The sequence below is a fragment of the Malania oleifera genome, chromosome 1 (genome assembly GCF_029873635.1).
Source record: "Malania oleifera isolate guangnan ecotype guangnan chromosome 1, ASM2987363v1, whole genome shotgun sequence".
Lineage (NCBI taxonomy): Eukaryota > Viridiplantae > Streptophyta > Magnoliopsida > Santalales > Ximeniaceae > Malania > Malania oleifera.
In genome coordinates, this window is record NC_080417.1 from 73,624,465 (window position 1) to 73,644,844 (window position 20,380).

A 20,380-nucleotide genomic window follows, 5' to 3' on the forward strand; every position below is an offset into this window, starting at 1 on the left:
GGATAATAACTAGTAAAGAGAGGGGAGATAATTGGAATGATTCGATAGAATCAAAAAGTTATTTTCTTTCTGCTTTTGTTAGTCTTACTATGAATATTCATATGTTGGAATAACATGCTCATTTTCTTTTTCACTTTTTAAAGGAATGACATTCCTTTCAAATGAATATTTTCATTTTTAAAAGTTAAAAAAAATAATTGTTTTGTTTTTATTTTTTTCTATTCTGCATATTCACACTTATCAACCATTGGACTCCGCTTAGGAAAAAAAGGACAGACATTAGGGGCACCAACCTCTAATGATATTAAGGTGTTACGCATAACACGTTTAAATGAAAATGCTTGAGTCTTGATTGTTTCAATTGTTCATTTTTAATAATGCAAAAGCAGCATTTAAGTGAAAAACGATTTCAATTTTTCATTTTTTATAATAAGCATTTAAGTGAAAAAGGATTAAGGAATGAATTTACTATTTTGATAAATTAGGCAAATATTCAATGAGTCTTAAATACTATTATTTTAGAAGGAAAAAAATACACGAACAACTTGGCGAAGGGTAACGCGGATCCGAAGGGTTGGACTATTGGGGTGGGACTTAGGGTGACCCGATCAATGGACTCGAACCAAAATGGATACCCTCAGGCCTCAAACAGATGTAGGATCGTATATGGCTTCATGATTTGCCAGAATTATCAGAATTATACGTACAAACAGATATGGTTGGGGGAGGGGGCTCAATTCCCAATATCAATAGAACGCTTCTGTCGTCATAATTAAGAAGGGCACATCACGAATTAAGCTGACTGATATATAGTTTTTGTCGGCATGCACACTGTCTGGCGCCTGAACCGCTTCGGATCTTCCCACCTGCACTCTATTCCTCTTCCCGATCTCCAATGGCCCAATGCCAATCTTTGTATGTATAAAAGACAACACCTTTTACTTTTATATAAATAATTAGAAAGCTAGGGACACGCCAGAGAGAGACATATATATATATATATATATATATATATATATATATATATATATATATAAGGAATGGAAATATCACACGCCACCATCCGTCGGAGATCATATGGAGAAAAGGGAGGAGGCAGAAGGGGCAGCCCTATTGTAATATAATTAATTAAGCTATACATCTAAATATACAGATTCTTATTGATAGATTGGAGATCATATGGAGAAAAGGGAGGCGGCAGAAGGGGCAGCGCTGCTGCCTGGAGGCGGAGGAGTGCTACTGCGGCTGCAAACAGGTGATGAGGAGGAGGATAAGCGCCTACGGGTGGCGGTGACCAAAGAGCTAAAGAAGCTGATGAGCATAGCAGCGCCGATGGTGGTGGTGACGGTGTCACAGTACCTGCAGCTGGAGGTGGTGTCGCTCATGATGGTGGGCCACCGCAGCGAGCTCTCTCTCTCCAGCGTCGCCATGGCCACCGCCCTCTGCACAGTTTCCGGCTTCAGCGTTCTTGTAATTTCTTCTTTTTAACTCCCGGCCTCATTATCTTAACTTATCATCTTAATTTCTAGCCATAGCTTCTAATTCTCTACTACTATAACTTAATTCACTGGCTAATTTTGCTTATCATGCCTATTTTTTTCCCGAATTATTTTATACATGTATTTATCTCATGGATTTCTGGAGAGAAGTGGGATGAGAAGTTGCTTTTAGAAATGATTAACTATTTGAAACAAAAGCTATGACAGTGCGCACGAGAGATCTCCTTCTCCAAGACACCAAATGGTTATGTTCTTGGTCGGGTGAGACCGTGAGGTAAGGTGAAGTGTTTGGTGTTAACGCAAGAACTATTCCCAATCACAGTGCACCGTGTTTAACTTAACATGTGACACTATGGCCTTGTACCTCGTGACTTTAATTTGAGCCAAATGACTTTTTTATTTGATGTCGGCACAACTTAGGGTACCGGGTGAGAGTATTTTAGTATAAATTTAATGTGAGGTCTATTCCTTGCTTTGTTTTATGATAATATTTAGAGTAATGTTAAATATGCTTATTTTTAATTGAATTTATTAATGTGATATTTTATTACGAATCATTAATTTTTTTTTAAAAATTATATATGATGTGACATAACATCAATGATCGCTTTAATGATTAGGACTTGGAAATAAAATGTTGAATATAAATAATAGATTTTTTGAAAATTTAATCTAACCGCAATTATACATCAAACACATGGCACCCAGACGACAAAGGTTAAGCCAAATGTGATAACTCATGCTCTCGTGTGACTAAAGGGGAGAGGGGGCATTCATGCTAGGCAAGATCTGTCTGGTTTTCCCTGTCAGCGAAGGTTAAAGATGTAGCCAAGCCACTAAATATAATGTAATATATTTCATTTGGACCCTCACATTGTCCTTTAAAGATTGCTCACCAATCACTGTATAAGATTACTACTATGAGTAGTCTAGTCTAATGAAACAAATGCACCTAGCATTATAGAAAGATGACTTACCAATAATGCACTTTGGAGGTGAGCAGAGTATAAGCTCTAACAGGATTGTTTAGAGCTGATTTGTGTTGATTTTGAAGTGCCATCATGGATGAACTGAACATGCTTTAGTTTGAATGACTTTCTACTAAATTTTGCAAATGCTAACAGTTGGGAATGGCTGGTGCATTGGAAACCCTTTGTGGTCAAGCCTACGGAGCAAAAAAATATGAGAAGCTTGGAATTTATACATACAGTTCCATGGTCTCTCTCCTTCTTGTTTCTATCCCATTATCACTGCTATGGATATTCTTGGATAAACTGCTAATACTGGCAGCCCAAGACCCCTTAATCTCCCATGAAGCCGGAAAATATGCTACTTCACTTATCCCAACATTATTTGCTTATGCTATTCTTCAATCACTAGTTCGGTACTTCCAGACACAGTGCCTGCTCTTCCCAATGCTCCTGAGTTCATGTGCAACTCTTTGCTTCCACGTACTTCTCTGCTGGGCTCTGGTATTTAAGTTTGATCTAGGGAATGTTGGAGCAGCTTTGGCCAACGGAGTATCGTGTTGGTTGAATGTGATCGGCCTTGGGCTTTACATGAAGTACTCTTCAGCATGTGAGAAAAGCCGTGTGCCATTCTCCAAGGATGTTTTTTTAAGCATTGGGGAGTTCTTCCGCCTTGCAATCCCTTCTGCTGTAATGGTTTGGTAATGTTACGTTCATTTTCTTCTGTCAAAAAATCAGTTTTTTATTTTTTTATTTTCTGTTGTCTATGGTTCCTAGTATTTTCTTCAATATATAATTCAAAAATTTAATTCCAACAATGATAGTCTCGAGTGGTGGTCATTTGAGCTGCTCATTTTGCTTTCTGGGCTTTTTCCAAATCCAAAGCTGGAGACGTCTGTGCTTTCTATATGGTATGCTTCTTCCTAGGCCTTCTATATGCATTTAGTTGGGGACTATGGAAAGGAATGCTTCTACTTTCTCATAATATTTGGGTGTACATATGCAGCCTTACTGTGACCTCATTGCACTACTTCATACCATATGGGTTCGGGGCCGCTGCCAGGTTTCCTCAAGACTTGCAGCTTTCTAATTACGCGTATTCTTTATGATACACATCAAAACGTGTGTTTGTGTAGTCGTTTGTATTGAGGAGAATATGCTGTTCAATTTATTTTTTATTTTTATTTTTATTTTTTATTTTATAGTACTCGAGTTTCCAATGAATTGGGGGCAGGGAATCCAAAAGCTGCTAATGTTGTGGTTTGGGCAGTCATGATTCTAGCAGTGACCGAGGCCATTGTTGTGTGCACAATTCTTTTCTGCAGCCGCCATATTTTGGGCTATGCCTACAGCAATGAGAAGGAAGTAGTGGATTATGTCTCAGACATTACTCCTCTCATTTGTCTCTCTGTTGTCTTGGACAGCTCCCATGCAGTACTCTCTGGTTAGTTCTCTACAGTAATTTTATCATGTACCGTCTAGTTCCTTCAAGTATTCAGTACTCTCTGGTTAGTTCTCGACAGTAATTCTATCATGCACCTCTAGGAAAATCACAGACAGTACAATATGAACTATACCAGAGACTTTTATGATGTGGGAATTAGTAGAATTGTCTTTCTATAATTACTTTGAGGTCGCAGGCAGCACATCTTACATGCTTTAAGAATAGATTTTGTCTAGAAGCACAATTCCTCTGAATTTTTTTTACCATTTTCTTTGCTCAAAAGAGTGATATGTTAGAAGTACATAGGCTGCCAACTTTGGTTATTCATTCTTCAATTCCGTTAAGTCTCTTTCAATTTATTGTATTTTCTTTCTTACATGTATGGATCAGGGGTTGTTAGAGGGTGTGGGTGGCAGGATATAGGGGCCTGTGTCAATCTTGGGGCATTCTATTTGGTAGGACTTCCATTGGCTGCTCTGTTGGGTTTCATTCTAAATTTGAGAGGGAAGGGCCTTTGGATTGGGACAGAGATTGGGTCTATGGTACAACTAACTCTGCTTGCTCTTTTTACAAGCTTGGCAAATTGGCAAAAACAGGTTTTTTGTCATCTCTCTCTCTCTCTTTAGTTGCTTCTCTTTTATTAAATCAACACTCAGTTCTCAATTTGAAAATTTAGCACCAAGAAGTAAAGAAATGAAAATTGAACTTCAATAACACATGAAAATAATTCTTTAAAAAGTGACTTGAGTAATTTATGCAGACTCAAAATTAAAGTTTAAGCATCTAATTTCTACTCATGAGCAGAAGTCAATGTGCCTAAATCATGCCAAATACCTTGTTCAAGTTGACCTACTAAATCTAATTTAACTTTTGACTTATATAACTTCTTTATATATCACTTACTAAGAAAATGTTAGCTAGCTATTTAAGTCATAAGTCACATAAGACATTTTTTAATAATCCTAGTTAATCAGTTTCAAAATGATGTGTAGAATTTGTATGCTTATATTGCAGGCAACAAAGGCAAGCGAGAGGATATTTAAGGGTAAATTATCAGCTGATATTGAATTGAGTTCAATTGAATGAACAAGAGGAAAATGGTACTTTTATTATCATGTGTTTTGTGAGTATTTTAGCTTTGACAATTGTCTAAAATTGGCGCAGTCGATGGAATCAAATCATTTTACAGCATTATGACTAATGATTTTGTTTCATATTTTCTTTCTCTTTTTCTTGTTCTTTTTGTTTTTTTGGTGGCATGCCTCTGTATATAATATATGTGCTTTCTTCTCAAGGTATCTTTTTACGACTCCTTCACTCGTGTTAAAGTAAATTTGTGTGTATGGGAGTGTGAACTTATAATCTTGAATTTGGGAAAAAAATGCTTCGTCTTGAAAAGCATATTTGGGCTTCTACATTAGCTTTGAAGTTAAAATACAAATAAGGATCAAGAAGGGCAGTTTGTACAATTGAGTTTTAGCTGAAGCCCTATTTCATAGGCTCATTACGCACTTATTTAATGCTCTATGAGATTCCAAAAACTCTAGGGCGATTGTGTTACATTTGAAGAGTGAGAACTGTGGGGACACGATACTCGTCCCTTTACTACAAGTTTGATATTGTAGGAATGAAATATAACTAAAAAAGGTGGAATTGAATTTCTCACTTGATTTCATCATGCTCTCCATTCAAAATTTCATTCAATTTTTTCCCTACCTCATTTCGCACAAACTTGCTGTTAGTGTCTTCTCTAAAAAATTCCAGGCAATGGGGACGTTAGTTCTCAACAAACTAGAGTAAAAAAGATGAGCTGATGGGGGATCTCTATTGACAATAGAGGCATGCTAATAGAGTTAGAGTGGAGGAGAGCTATACCACCCAAAGAAGAGGGTTAATGCCCTTTTCTTGAATTGCTTTCTCGCTAGTTCTTCACTTTTTTTTTTTTTTATCATGGTCTTAGGTTTGACCACTTGATGTATAGTAGTCTATGAAATGCCACCATGACAACATACCAATAGTGAGGTGAGAGAAGTAGAAGAGTTATGATCCTAGTCGCTTGGACCTCATTCATCTACGAAAGATACTTTCTCAATTATAACAAGGGAAATTTTGCCTTTATCCACAAGAAGGTGCATCATGAGTTAGGTGGAGCCTAACACTTTGAGGTGATGGAAAACTAAGAAAGAATGCTTCTAGCCTTAGGGACAGGAAAGTATGTATTCTACCCTAGGAACGTTCCAAATGTGGGTCGCTTGAAATGAAGGAAATGACCCAAGGTTAACCATAAAAAAAAATGCTTACATTGAAGGATGCATTATTATATTAAGAATGTTGGTAAGGTATTACACAAATTAGGAGTAGATATGTTTTGGGAACAATTTGGGGATCAATTATAACTTCAAGTTTGACTTGAATAGTGTATTAGTATGTGTTTGATTTCTATTGTTGGGACTTAATCAAATTTACACATAGTACATCGATTTTAGTGCTAATAGCCTAGTGTCCGCCACTCTCTCTCTCTCTCTCTCTCTCACACACACACACTCACTTTTATTTTCCCCTTAATTTATTTCCTTCTTTCTTTTTCCTCCATATTCTTATATGTGTTTGAACACCTATCTTCTTCTCTTCCTCATTTCTATGAGTTTCTATGATTGCTATGATTCACTTCTCCCAATCTTTTTATTTTGTTAGGGCATCACTTATGAAATAAGGCATCTATTCTAAAACATTTTATAGGGGAAACACATATGGATCCCATTGCACTTGCATACAAAATAATTTCTCATTTCTTACTTTGGGAACTATTTATTGGAAACAATCAATTTGCATGCCTGGTGAGAAATTTTCTCCAATTTCAAGAGAGAGAGAGAGAGATAAAATTCTCAAATTTATCTCAAATTTTAATTTTAAATTTTTTCAAAATAATTTAAAATTCTCATTTTTTTTTAAATTTTTTAAAATTTATATTAAAAATAGAAATAAAGAGTTTGTTTAGTTGTTGTGTGATAAAAAAATCAAACACCTTTTAAGGAATGGTATGAATTTAGATGGAATAGATGTTGAATTAGTTATGAGTGGACTCTTTATGTAAACTCTTATCAAAAGTATATGACCAGTGATAGAATTGTAGAAATCGTAGAAGGAGGAAGAAAAGAGGGAGGTGAAAAAACTCAGATTAGAGGATGTAAGGAAAGATAGAGAGAGAAAAAACTAAGGAGACAAGAAAGCGAGCAGGAAAGAGATAAAGAGATAAGAGGGATAAAAGACATTAGGGCCTCTTTAGTACTAGACTATTGCATGATGTTTTTTAAATTGAGTTAAAAATCCCTTTACAATAGCCATTACACATATTTATACCCTTTTAGGGTCACCTACATTAATTCTATGGTTATGAGCGTAAGCTCAACATAATAAGTCCCAATAATAGAAGAAGTTTATAAAACATTTAAAACTTAATCATGAATTAGAACCATTTCATAATATTAAATTTCCAAATTATTATAATTGATATATTTTTCCAATGCTTATCCACTTTGTTGTGAATAATAGGTGAACTTCACTTGATGAGTTAGGTGCAATCATTGCCAAATTTTTTAGGCAAACTTTGGCTGATGACATATGCAACCATCATCGCCTGATGATATTTGTGATCATCGTTGTTTGCTAACCTCGTATTCTTTATCACCTAGGTGATAAATGATTCCATCCTTTAGGTGATTTGTGTCTTGCTTGGGGTGTTTGAATTATGTTTACTCTAGGAAATTCTCCACTTAGTCACTTTGCTAACTAGGTGACACGTGATTCACCTTTACTAGGCGAACTCATTTTTATGTCAACTATCTTGGCTGAACGATCACCATTTACACTCTGAGGAGCTGCAAAAAGACGGCATAACCAATGCCACCATGATTGCTCCATTTAGTTACTTGTAATACTTCTAAATGAGCAACCGTAAATCAGAGCCTTAGTTTTAGTTGATCAAAAAGTGTTATACCTTTCATTTCTTAGGCAATACGTATTTGGAATATTTCATCTTTTCCTTGTTTCATCCATCACAAGGTGACAAATCACCCATTTGAGGGGGGTACATAAATCGTATCATTAGCCAAAAAAAAGTTGTATTCATGGCTCACATTGGTGACCCTCTGCTTACAGTTCGACAACTTTCATAAGGCGCTCTTGGTCAAACAATTGTTTAATCCACTATTATTGCATGGTTACCAAAATAATTAAGTGACCTTCCTTAACTACCTACTTTAGTTTGATTGCACGATGATTCTTTGCAACCCAAAGGTTAATTTTCAAGTGTTCTCGATTTTGCATTTCTTTATTTAATTCTCCTCAACACTTTTGATTTCATTCACGATCGACAATATGGAGGGTACAAAATTTATTAGAAGCATTCTTTGTTTTCCATCATCATGGGGAAGAGTTCACCTCTTTGTAGTTGACTAATTTTTCATAGGTGATGTTAAAAGGATACAATTTAGAGATTATTTTCATGTGCTCTTCAATCGAGTTTTGTTTTTATCGAACGAAACGAAAATAAAATATCTACCTCACTATTTCTTGAGTGGTAGAAGTAACATCCACAAAATATCCTTTCATTAGTGGGTGGATCACCAAACTAAAAGCATTCTTTTGAGGGACTCCTAATCATAATGCCTATTGTGGGATCATGGAGAAAATAGATATCTTGTCAAAGATAATTATCTAAGATGCTTCTTGGAATACCTTGGAGACTAGTAGCATAAGGTTCAAAATAAGAAACACATGGATGTTTAGAACCTAGTGAGGTTGGAGGTTGAGGTTAACGCCACTTGTGCCAGAATTTAGAATTCTTCTGTGCTTATCACCAAATACACTGATGCGAGAAAGAGAAGAGGCAAGGCGACTAGTGGTCCAAAATCACATCACTAGTGCGTGTCGCGATAGTTTTGGGGTGAAGATGACATTATTCGATGAAGAGAACTCGCTTCCATGGACATGAGATCTGTCTTCCCCTACCAAACCAAAATATTAGGAGAATTAGACTATGACTCTTTTAATATTGTATTTCTTTGGCTAAGTCTCAAGAACTATCCGAATTTAAAAACTTAATAATTTTCCATCATAGCTTAGGCGATGTTTGTTATGAATTTTATTTTGACAACTTTTTGGAGAATAATTCACTTTACCTCAAAGTAATCTATCTTATGCCAGCGAGGTTAGCTTAAGCAATGGTTATCATTTTCTTTTCTTGGTGATCTTCGTGTAATCCTATAGGAGAATTTTGAGATTGAGCATTTATGACTATTTTTGAAAAGTACTACTCCATTAAGTGACACTTATCACTTGATAATAGTGGTTATTCAAATTATTCTTGAACAATACTTCTAGAATATTGTACCCAGAGCAAGTTTTAACTGACCAAGAGGGGAGAATGGAAGAGGATCACCCAATACAAGATTTAGGCCAGATAACGGATGATCCTTGCTTGGCTCAAAGTTTCTTCCAAAGAAATCACCAATCTCTAGATCAAGCTTGAACTTATCTTCATTCACAAGATCATTTTGGGCTTTATCATTGACAATGTTTAAATCCTCGACCAAACACGTGTCATGGTACTCTTCATATTTGGCTGAATAAGAATCCTTCTCCTCTATATTGTCATTAGCCATTATGGAGTCTTCATGATGTTGGTCAATGATGGGCTCAATCTTTTCATCTTCTTCTATAAAATTAGCTAATAAATCATTGACATAATCTTCATGGTCGATAGTCTCTAGGAAAAGATTTGTTGACCTTTATACTACTGAGGCGAATGGGGTTCTCCCCTCAGCCTCCTTTTGTAAAAGAATATGCTAGTCGAATCTATCATTGTAGCTATAGGTAATGGTTTGGCCATACCCATAGGAGAACTGTGGGTGAATGGGAGCGGAGGCTTTCATGGGCATTTATATTATCAGTCTTGAATCGCTAAACGTATCTCCTTGAATGTTCTCCATCTTGAAGGGGCCTGCTGCGGAATAGCCCTAAGATCTAGCTGTAGTGCATACGTATAACAAGGAAAAAAAATGATCTTGCATACACGGGTTAAACAGAAATTTGATCTTTCAAACCCGGATCATAATAAAAATTTGATCTTACAAATCGTAATTATGTGATTAGGATCATACCTATGAAATCTCTTTGGTTTGATCTCAAATCTACAAACATGAAGAAGAACTCCTAAATCTGCAAGCACGAAGAGTAACCCCCAGATCTACGAGATCAAAGAAGAACTCTTGATGATGACCAGGGATCTTTTACTATATTTCTCGAACATGCCTTGCTCCTCATAGAATGGGCTTGTTAGCGGAGGCTAGGGTTTGCTTCTCTCAAAGACATTTGCCTCTGTGTGTGCGTTTTCGTCTAAACCTCACCGCTGAATGGAGCGCATGTATATAGACTACAGCAAGGACCTCTGGGCAAATATGATTAGGGCTTCCAACGTAATTAAGAATTCCTAGTCTGACCCGGATTAATCCTTAATTACGTTAATTACAATTCATACCACTAAAGAATTATAATTGCACTCCCTGTCATATTTGAAATTAAATGTCGAGCTCCTATTATTAAATGTGTTGGCCCAGATATGCGTCTAGAGGGGGGTGAATAGACGTCTTTCGCAGATATAGAACTTTCTCTACAATCACAAAGTTTTCGTGGAAAGAGCAAGGGTGTTATATCATAGTATATATTTAAAGCAAGTAGCAATAAGTAAGCAAAACAAGAGAGAAGGGATGAGAAAAGATTAACATAACGATGTTAACGTGGTTCGGCACCAAGCCTACATCCACACCTTGAGACCAACTCAAGGATTTCCCAAATCCACTATGTAACCCTCCTTCGCCGGAGGAGAAGCCTTTACAAATCAGCTGCTCACGAAGAGCTTTAACAATGGTGTTCACCTAGAGTTACCTTATGATGGCTCACAAAGAACCTCCCAACACAATAAATTTGAAAGCAAGTAGATACAATGTAGAATGCTCCTCTTTGAGTTGAATGCACCAATATAAACCTCACACTATTCTCTCTTTGCATATGGTATGTAAACAAGAGTAAAGAGTAAGAGTGAAACCCTAGAATGAATGCATAATTAATGTATTCAACAACCAAATTGCTTATATGCTTTGAAATAAATGCATAAGACCCATTTTAAAGGCCAAAGGGACGAGTTGAGTGCTGGAGAGCCATTGGGCATTAATTGACATACGAAAAATTGAAAACTAGCTGTTTAAGCGCATATAATGAAGTCTATAGCCCGACATTCATCGATGAGGTAATGCCTTTGTCGACAAGTCCCATGTGTACCATCATAAAAGATGACCTGTGTTTGTCAACGAACCATCGGTTTCGAATTTAAATAGGTCTCGGCTTCTTTTCGTTGACGAGTACCCTATGTACGTCGACAAACCACCATATTGTCTTCATCGCCAAATCCCCTGTATTCATCGACGAACTTGCTTTGAACTTTTAGGTGGTCTCAGAATCTTTTCATCAATGAGTACCCTGTGTACATTGACGAACCACCATTTTGTCTTCGTTGCTGAATCTCCTATATTCGTCGACGAATCTGCCTTGAACTTTAGGTTGTCTCGGTATCTTTTCATCGACGATGTGCCTTATTACATTCATCGACGAATCCCCTATATTCATCGACGAACCCTTTACTTATATTGGTTCGGAAAATGGTCACAACTTGGTTTATGTTTAAGTAAAGGTTCCATCTTGTTCAAAAATAATGTTTTACTTATTTTAAGATGTCTTGGGTTAATAAAATATGTTTGAAAGTTATTTAGACATCTTATGCAGTTTAGTTGATTGGATATGCATGTGTGAGCCCAGTGTCTATGTTCTAGCCTATCATGAACTAAATGCATATGCATTTTTCCCATCTCTTGCTGATTACTTTTGAATAGCATCATACACAAAGGAATTACAATATCAACCTTCCTTACACACACACACACACAAACCAAAGCTTGTGCTTGCAATGTAAGATCCATAACTGCTTTGGTTGAGTGGTCAAGTTCCGGATATGTCATATGTTGGACTTTATTGATGGTCATTTGCTCTTTGCCGGTTTGATACATGTTTAACCTTTATGCTTGCTTTGGAATTGTCCTGTATATCTGAACTAGACTAGAGGAAAAGTGTTAGTAACCTTAAAGAACAACTAATGGGTTGTTGTCATCAAAACAAAGCTAGAATGAAAGCCCTTAGCCGCTAGGGCTAACATTCTCCACCTTTTTGATGATGGCAAGCCATTTGTGCTCTTTTGAAAAAAAAAATAAAAATGCTCCCCCTCAAAGTATGCATATATGTTGAAAACTTTAACAATTCCTCCCCCTTAATGTATGCACTATGAAATATTCATATTTAGTTTTGGAAAAGGGACTCAAAGAATTTTTGGCAATATGCCATCTGTAAATTAAGCCTTTTCCATGTTTTAAACTTGCATTGATTTAATATCCTACACCAGTAGTTCAGTATTACCATTCAACACAAGCATTTCAGTATTTGTCATTCAACACAAGCATCTTAGTATTATTCATTCAATCATAAGTCCATTCATGAGTCCAAAGTGATTATAATGTTAGGGAAAAATAAAGGATGTACATAAATTTGCATCAAAGCATCAAAAGTGATGCAAAGTCATTAATATGTCTAACACAAACAGGAACCATCACTACATTAGAAAATATCAACCTACAACATCAGAAAATATCAACCTACATCGTCATTATCATTATCTCCCCCCTTTGCCATTGTCAAAAAAAAGAGGGGGGTGTTAACCCTAAGTCTATTCTAGTGGGTGATCCAATTTGGTGAGGAGAGCAACTAAGATATCATCAATGGAGTCAAAGCGTGCATCAAATGAGGCGAAACATGCACGATTTTGATTTCTTAGAGTGCCAAGTCCGCATCGATCGAATCAAAGTGAGCACGGGTGTGCAGATCGGACTGAGTCATGGCAAGCTAGAGACCATTAAGATGCTCGAGGATGGGATCAACAGTAGGTTCCTCGACCTCTTCGTTCTCATCCATGGTAGCTTCGACTTCATCTATTGGTGCCTAGCTTTGCTTGTGGTCTTTTACCCACGTATTTGTATCTTCATCCTTCTCAAAGTGCATGCAATGCAGGGTAGCCTCCGTACAAGTTTCATCCAGTGCAAGGCGAATAGAAGGCATCCTAGCACGAATAAGGCCGAAATGATCAAAAAACGTGGTGAGCAGATGACCGTATAACAAGCAACCCCGTTGCTGTTTTAGACTCTCCTCCATATTTTGAACAATGACTATCGGAAATTAAATGCCTTTGGAGACCCATAGACAATACATGCAGAAGATATCGCCTAGGGTTATCCAATCGCACCCAACAATCCTTGGGCAGAAGTTGTAAGTGATCATGTGATGTAAGACCTGAAATTCTACGGTGAGGTCCTTGGATTTGGGTCGGTGGAGGGATACGAGGGTCAATGGTGACATCATGAGACTCAAACCAATCATAGCATGTGGGCCAGGAGGCCTTGGGGAGGCCTTGGATAGGATAAAGCCGATAGCTAAGGACTTGAGTAAATGTGTCGTCCAATAGGCAAATGAGGGTGCCTTGTACCATGGAATATGTCACAACACCACGATGTGATGGAACAAAGTTTGCGTAAAACTCTTGTATGAGCGCCTCATATATGAGCTCCCCCAAATAAAAAAGGACATTCCATCTGACGGCTTGAATCTTGGATAATAATGTGGGAAAGTGAGTGTGAAGGAATGTCGAAGGAACGATCTTACCATGCACAATGTGATGCTTGGAGATGTCATTTTGATATCGGTAAGCAACCTCAGTGAAAACAAACCGTGGGTTAGCCTCGGTGGAGGGTGGTGAGAGGACACTTTGCCAACCTCAGTTTGGAGAGTTCTCTTTTTTGGGTGAGGAGCTATTCGAAGGAGGGGAAGAGAGGATTAGGGAACGAGGGAGGCAAAGAGGATGGGAGAGAGGGAAGTGGCCTAAAGAGGCTAGCGTGGGAGAGGGAGGGGCTAGCATGTGAGAGGGAAGTGGCTGGTTAGGGCATACGAGTGGTGAAGGAAGAAGGGAGAGCCCGTGTAGGTCCTAGAGTGAAGATACGAAGGGAGACAGTTCAGAGTGGCAAAAGGAGGGAGGAGGATCCAAAGTTAGGGTTTAGGATTTGAGAAACAGAACGTTCTGATCACTGAAAGATTTAAGTACCCCAATAGTTTTCGTCGACAAATCCCCTGTGTTCGTTGACGAAGATCTACATACAGTTCGGCGACGAATCCCCTTTGTTCATCGACAAGGCCAGTGAGAAATGCTACGTTTAACCTATTTGGAGTTTTAAAGCAAATGAAAGACAACTAGATATTCCTAAGATAGGTCCTTGGAAGTACACATGCCCAAGGCATGCCTGATTTGGCTGAACCTTTCTTCATTTAGGGGTTTTGTTAACGTATACTAACTTAACGTTCCCTTTTTTAACATGATCTTGGATAAAGTGGTGTCGTATATCAATATGTTTATGTTAGCCCTGTCAGCTACACTATCTTGGTTTATATGTTTTGATGATATTAACCTATTTGTTGTTTCTAGTATTTTCCATCCTTGCAAATCTTATCTAGTATAGGTACAAAGTGTCAGATACACAGAGGTACCAAATCAGAAGCAAAGATCAGACCTAATAGACATCAAATAGAAAATATTAGAAGGACATTGACTCAGAAGCACCAAAGCACATCCTAGAGATTTTATTGTGTATAAATTAATGTAATAAGGGTTGTGTGAGTGAGTGCATATTATAACTCTTGCGGTGTGTGTCTTGCATGATTTCTAAGTAAGAGTTGAGCCATTGCATAAGCATACTAGAACACATGAGCATATAGGATCTGCACAAAAGTAACAAACTCATAATTAATAGTTTTTAAAGTAAAAACAAAGAGGTTGTCAAAATAATCCTATACTCAATTAAGTTTTCAAAGGGACAAGTTTTTAACATTCTAGTTTTAAGAAAATTTTTATACTTAGTCCTGATTGTGTTAAAACAAGTTTAATGTTCTAAAGGTTCAAAGAAAGTTAAGTATATTTATAAAAGGACATACTAAGCATATAAGATATCAAAATGAGTTTTCAAACGTGTTTTATTAATTAAGATATCTTATATTCAAAAGGAAACTCATTTGGACAAGTTTTAATCTTCATTAGACTTAATATATTTCATATACTTTTGTCCAAGAATGTTTTGAGTCATTAAAACACTTTTTGATAAGAAAAAACAAAGTAATAGTCACTACCGTAGTGCAGCCTTGAGTCCTGAACACCTTGCAATAATTTGAGCATAACTTTTTCTACAAAAGTCGAAATGGAACGATCTTGGTGACCTTGGAAATATAAGACAAAATTCCATAACTTTCATTTTGATGACTTTTTCTGATTCAGGGACCTCATTGACGAATAAAGGGGATTCGTCGACAAGTTCAACGGGCAGAATGATACTAACGGGCGGAAAATGGCTACTTTGCCAAATAAAATATCTTTTTTTTTCCCCCAACAGCTAGTTAATGGCTCCTAAGGCTCTTGGGCTATAAATACAAGCTATTAGACTTGTACTAACATGGTTTTGAAGGTCTTTGATCATTGTTAGTAAAAAAAATCATTTTATACAAAACCTAGCACATAACATATTAATTCTTCATTACATGTGCTCATTCTCTCTTGCTCACTTATCATGTTTGATTCAATTCTTGAGAGAATAGTGTGAGGTTTGAGTTGTAAATCATATTTGCTTATTGTAAGGAGCATTCTTTGTAATCTTCCATCTTCTTGTGAAAGGTTCTTTGTGAACTAAGTTGTAAGGTTCTTTGTGAACCGAATCAGTAAAGACTCTTTGTGAGCGGTAGGGATTTGTTCCCGAGTTTGTAAGGCTTGCTCTACTGCGGAAGGAGCGATTACAGTGGATTGTAGAATCCTTGACTTGGTGCTAAGGCGTGGACATAGGCTTGGTGTCGAACCACGTAAAAATACCGGTGTTGTTCTTTCTCTCCTTTACACTCTTTATTTTATATCTTGTGCATGATTTATATTTATATTGTGATATAATTTCTTGCATCTTTCCAAGAGTTTTTATTTTGTAGAAAAAATACGTATTCCACGAAAAGAGTCTATTCACCCCCTTCTAGACTATATACTCCGAGCTGGGACTCCCAACAGTTTAGTCCTAGAGTGTAGGCATGGATTTTTCGAGACATTGATGGTACTAGTATTATCACAATGGATTGGTGTGCCTTTTATCAAAATTTTAAAGTTCTCTAATTGTTACTTCATATATAAGACTTGTGCACAACAACTATTGTCTGCAATGTATTCTGCCTTGGTGGTTGAAAGAGCAACTGAAGTCTGCTTCTTGCAAAACCATGAGACAAGTGAATGTCTTAGAAAGTGACATGTTCCACTAGTACTCTTTCTCTTGGGTTTGCATCCTCCATAGTCAGCATCTGAGTAGTAGGTGAGATCAAAAGGAGCATTCTTAGGGTTAAAGATTCCTAAGTCATGTGTTCCTGCTAGGTACCTAAATATTCGCTTAACGACATTGAGATGTGACTATTTAGGACATGATTGGAATCTAGCACATAAACAAGCGCTGAACATAATATCAAGTCTGTTGGAAGTGAGATACAGCAGACTACCAATCATCCCTCGGTAAAGCTTTTAATATTCTTCCCTTTTTCATCATAGTCAAGTTTCATTGTTATGCTCATAGGGGTTGTTTTAGATTTTCCCATTTTAAGACCAAATTTCTTAAGCATGTCCTTTATGTATTTTGCTTGATTAATAAAAATTCCATGTTTCATTTGTTTTATCGGTAACCCTAGGAAGAAGGTTGATTCACCCATCATACTCATCTCAAATGTTTCTTGCATAGTTTGGGAAAATTGTTTAGACATATTTTCATTTGTAGCACTAAAAATGATGTCATATACGTAAATTTGTATGACTAGCATATCATTTTCCTTATGTTTCAAGAACAAGGTAGTGTCAAATTTTCCTTTTGTGAAGCCATCTTCTAAGAGAAATTTGCTTAAACATCCATACCAAGCTCTTGATGCTTGTTTGAGTCCATATAGGGCTTTTGAGAGTTTGTATACGTATTCAGGATGTGTATGACTCTCAAATCCTAGAGGTTGCTTGACATAAACTTCCTCATTTATATATCCATTTAGAAAGACACTTTGTATGTTCATTTGAAATAGTTTGAAGTCTTTGTAGCAAGAAAACGCTAGTAACGTCCTAATGGTTTCGAGTCTTGCTACAGGGGCATAAGTTTCATCATAGTCAATACCCTCTTGTTGGTTATACCCTTCTGCGACCAATCTAGATTTGTTTCTCACAATGTTGTTATCTACGTATTTCTTATTCCTAAACACCCATTTTGTGCCTATTATTGTAGTATTTTTGGGTTTAGGAACTAAATCTCATACTTTGTTTCTTTCGAATTGGTCTAATTCCTCTTGTATGACATTTATCCATTTTTCATCATTTTCAGCTTCCTCAAAGTTCTTAAGCTCTAAATGGGACACGAAGGCTATATGATTACATCCACTTCTCAAGTGAAATCTAGTGTTAACTCCTTATGATGGATCACCTATGATGAGATCAGTTGGGTGATTCTTAATAAATTTACAAGCTCTAGGGAGTTTGTCATTTTCTTCTTCAGGTTTCCTAGACTCTTCTTGAGGTGATGATTCTTGATGATCAATTTTTATTTCTCGGGAACCTTTATCTTGTTCATTATTTATATTAAGTTGCTCAAGTTCCTTTGTAATTCTAATAAAGGTGACTTGATCATCTTCTTCCATGTTAATAGTTGCTTTGGGTGTATATGGGTTAGCATCATAAAAAACAACGTGTGTTTATTCTTAAACAGTTTGAGTTCTTTTATTAAACACTCTATAAACTTTGGTGTTCATTGCATACCTTAGAAAGATTCCTTCATCGGATTTTGAATCAAATTTTTCTAGGAAATCTCTATCATAATATGAAACATTTGCATCCAAAGACCTTAAAGTGTGAGATGTTTTGTTTCCTACCCTTCCATATCTCGTAAGGGGTTTTCCCTATTTTGGATATGATGATGACACGATTGCTAACATAACAGGTTGTACTGACAGCTTCAGCTTAAAAGTATTTTGGAAGATTATGTTCATTAAGCATTGTCCTAGCCCTTTCTTGGAGTGTTCGATTTTTTCTCTGAACTACCCCATTTTGTTGTGCAGTTTTTTGTGCGGAGAAGTTGTGTGAATACCCATTTTCATTACAAAAGTGTTCTAATTCTTTGTTTATAAATTCTCTTCCCCTATCACTCCTAATGTGAACGATTAGCATTTCTTTTTCATTTTGAATCTTTCCACAAAAATGAATGAAAGCATTGCAAGTATCACTTTTGTTTGCGAGAAAGATCACTCACGAAAACCTAGAGAAATCATCAACAATCACAAAAGCATACAATTTTCTACTAATACTTGCAATATCATTTGGTTCGAACAAATCAAGATGAATCAATTCTAATGGTCTCGTTGTGGATATCATTTTCTTGGTTTTGAATGATGATTTAACTTGTTTTCCATATTGACATGCATCACGTACTTTGTCTTTTACATAATTGTCTTTTGGTAAGTCATTCACTAGTTCCTTAGATGATAACCTATGCAATAAATCCATACTAGCATGACCTAGCCTCCTATGCCATAACCAACAATTTTCATTTGTTGTAGCCAAACATCTAACGTCACAAGTTTTAATGTCATGAAAATCAATTGTGTAGATGTTAGATTCACGCTTGCCTACTAGTATGGTATTTCCATTCAAATCATTTATCAAGCATTGGGTGGATTGAAATATAATATTTAATCCCTCGTCACACAACTGACTAATACTTAATATGTTATGTTTAAGTGTATCTACAAGGGCAACATTTTCAATAGCCAAGGATGAATTACCTATTTTACCTTTGCTGATGATTCTTCCTTTAGCATTGTCTCCAAACGTTACAATCCTTCCTTCTTGTAGGTGAGTGAGATGAATTTGCTTGCATCTCCCGTCATGTGTCTTAAGCAGCAGCTATCAAGGAACCATTTGTTTCTTCTAGAGTTTGTCTTCAAGCATACATGCACCCAGCACTAAGTGATTTGTTTTGGTACCCATACTATCTTGGGTCCTATGAGGTTAGTTTTCTTAATAACTCATTCACCTTTCTTCCCTCTTCCTCTGTTTCCTATGAAGGGGCAAGTAAAGCGTATATGACCCTTTCTTTCGCAATATAAGCAAACTTTATTAGCATGCAAGGGGTTTGGTTTGTGTGTATGGATTTTCTTTGACAAAGAGCTTCTCTTAGCATAAAGGTTTGCAAAACCGATTGATTCAAATGACGACAAGCCATACCCTATTCCTTCTTTGAAAATTCCAAATCTTTGGATTCCAAGTAATTTATTAAAATTTTCTTTTCCATTTGTAAATTTGTAGATTATGTTATCTTGATCTTCAACTTTGTTTTTCAAATTTGAGTTTTCTTAAAGAATTTTCACAATTTGGTTTTTCAAATTTCCAACCACTTTTTGAAAAACTCCTTGTCATTTTTACACTTCTTGATAAGTTTTTTGTTTTCAAAACAGAGAGATGCATTTTCCTCTTTTAAAGTATCATATGAGCAGATTTGCTTTTGCTTACATCTTGCATGAGTTTCTTCTAAAAGTTTGTTTCTCTTTTTAGCAGCAATCAACTCAATATAAAGTTTCCTATAATTTTCTTCTATTTCTTCATATGATGGAAAGTATTCATCGTCAGAATTTACCTCATTGTGTTCATCCGTCATAAAACAGAAGTTTGCAACTTCTTCTTTGTTTTCTTCATCGGTTGATGTCCCATCTAGCTCATCCCATCCGGTTGCATTCATGGCTTTAAACTTCTTTTTGTCTCCTTGCTAGTTGTTGCCTTTGTTTTTGAAGAGTGGGTAGTCAGCCATACGGTGCCCGATCTTTGTACAGTTATAGCACCTTATGCTTGATTCTCTTTTCTCCTTTTGTTTGCCACCTCGCTTGTTCATCAAGAAATTTATGAATCTTCTTGTAAGGAGAGCAGCTTCATTATCATCGTCATTTTCTTCTTCCTCCACGAGCTCCTTTTGTTTTCCAGCTTTTAGGGAAATTCCGATTGCCTTTTTCGGTTCCTCAACTTCTACAGTAGCGTTTTTCTTTTTGATCTCATAGGTCATGAGAGACCCAATTAGCTCATCGAGAGTAACCTTTGATAGGTCCTTTGCTTCCTCAATTACTATGGACTTTGTGTGCTAGGATTCCGGTAGAGAGCGAAGAACTTTTTGCACATTATCTTTCATGGAATATTCCCTATCAAGGGCTTTCAATCCATTCGTAATATG

At 36.5% G+C, this 20,380-nt stretch overlaps 1 protein-coding gene across 7 annotated transcripts; it reads left to right on the forward strand.

Moving 5' to 3' along the window:
• The first annotated feature begins 1,029 nt into the window (after positions 1–1,029).
• Positions 1,030–19,284, forward strand: LOC131155993 (protein DETOXIFICATION 14-like). Of its 7 annotated transcripts, none has more exons than XM_058109454.1 (8): positions 1,053–1,470; positions 2,624–3,168; positions 3,292–3,378; positions 3,474–3,530; positions 3,673–3,911; positions 4,302–4,507; positions 4,926–5,011; positions 17,492–17,530. In XM_058109454.1, the coding sequence occupies exons 1-7, from the start codon at positions 1,180–1,182 to the stop codon at positions 4,995–4,997; spliced, it is 1,497 nt and encodes a 498-aa protein (XP_057965437.1). In that variant the 5' UTR covers positions 1,053–1,179; the 3' UTR covers positions 4,998–5,011; positions 17,492–17,530. The 7 variants fall into 7 exon arrangements, 5 of the variants coding, with proteins under 5 accessions (XP_057965434.1, XP_057965456.1, XP_057965437.1 ...); XM_058109460.1 differs by lacking the exon at positions 17,492–17,530 and adding an exon at positions 15,388–16,007; XM_058109451.1 differs by lacking the exon at positions 17,492–17,530 and having other exon boundaries at positions 1,030–1,470; positions 4,926–5,127.
• The last annotated feature ends 1,096 nt before the right edge of the window (positions 19,285–20,380 follow it).

Coding starts and splice junctions, on each gene's coding strand:
- LOC131155993 (XM_058109451.1), top strand. CDS start 1,180: ATGGAGAAAAGGGAGGCGGCAGAAGGGGCAGCGCTGCTGCCTGGAGGC. Junction 3,531..3,672: donor GGGTTCGGGGCCGCTGCCAG/GTTTCCTCAAGA, acceptor TTTATTTTATAG/TACTCGAGTTTCCAATGAAT. Junction 3,912..4,301: donor CTCCCATGCAGTACTCTCTG/GTTAGTTCTCTA, acceptor TGTATGGATCAG/GGGTTGTTAGAGGGTGTGGG.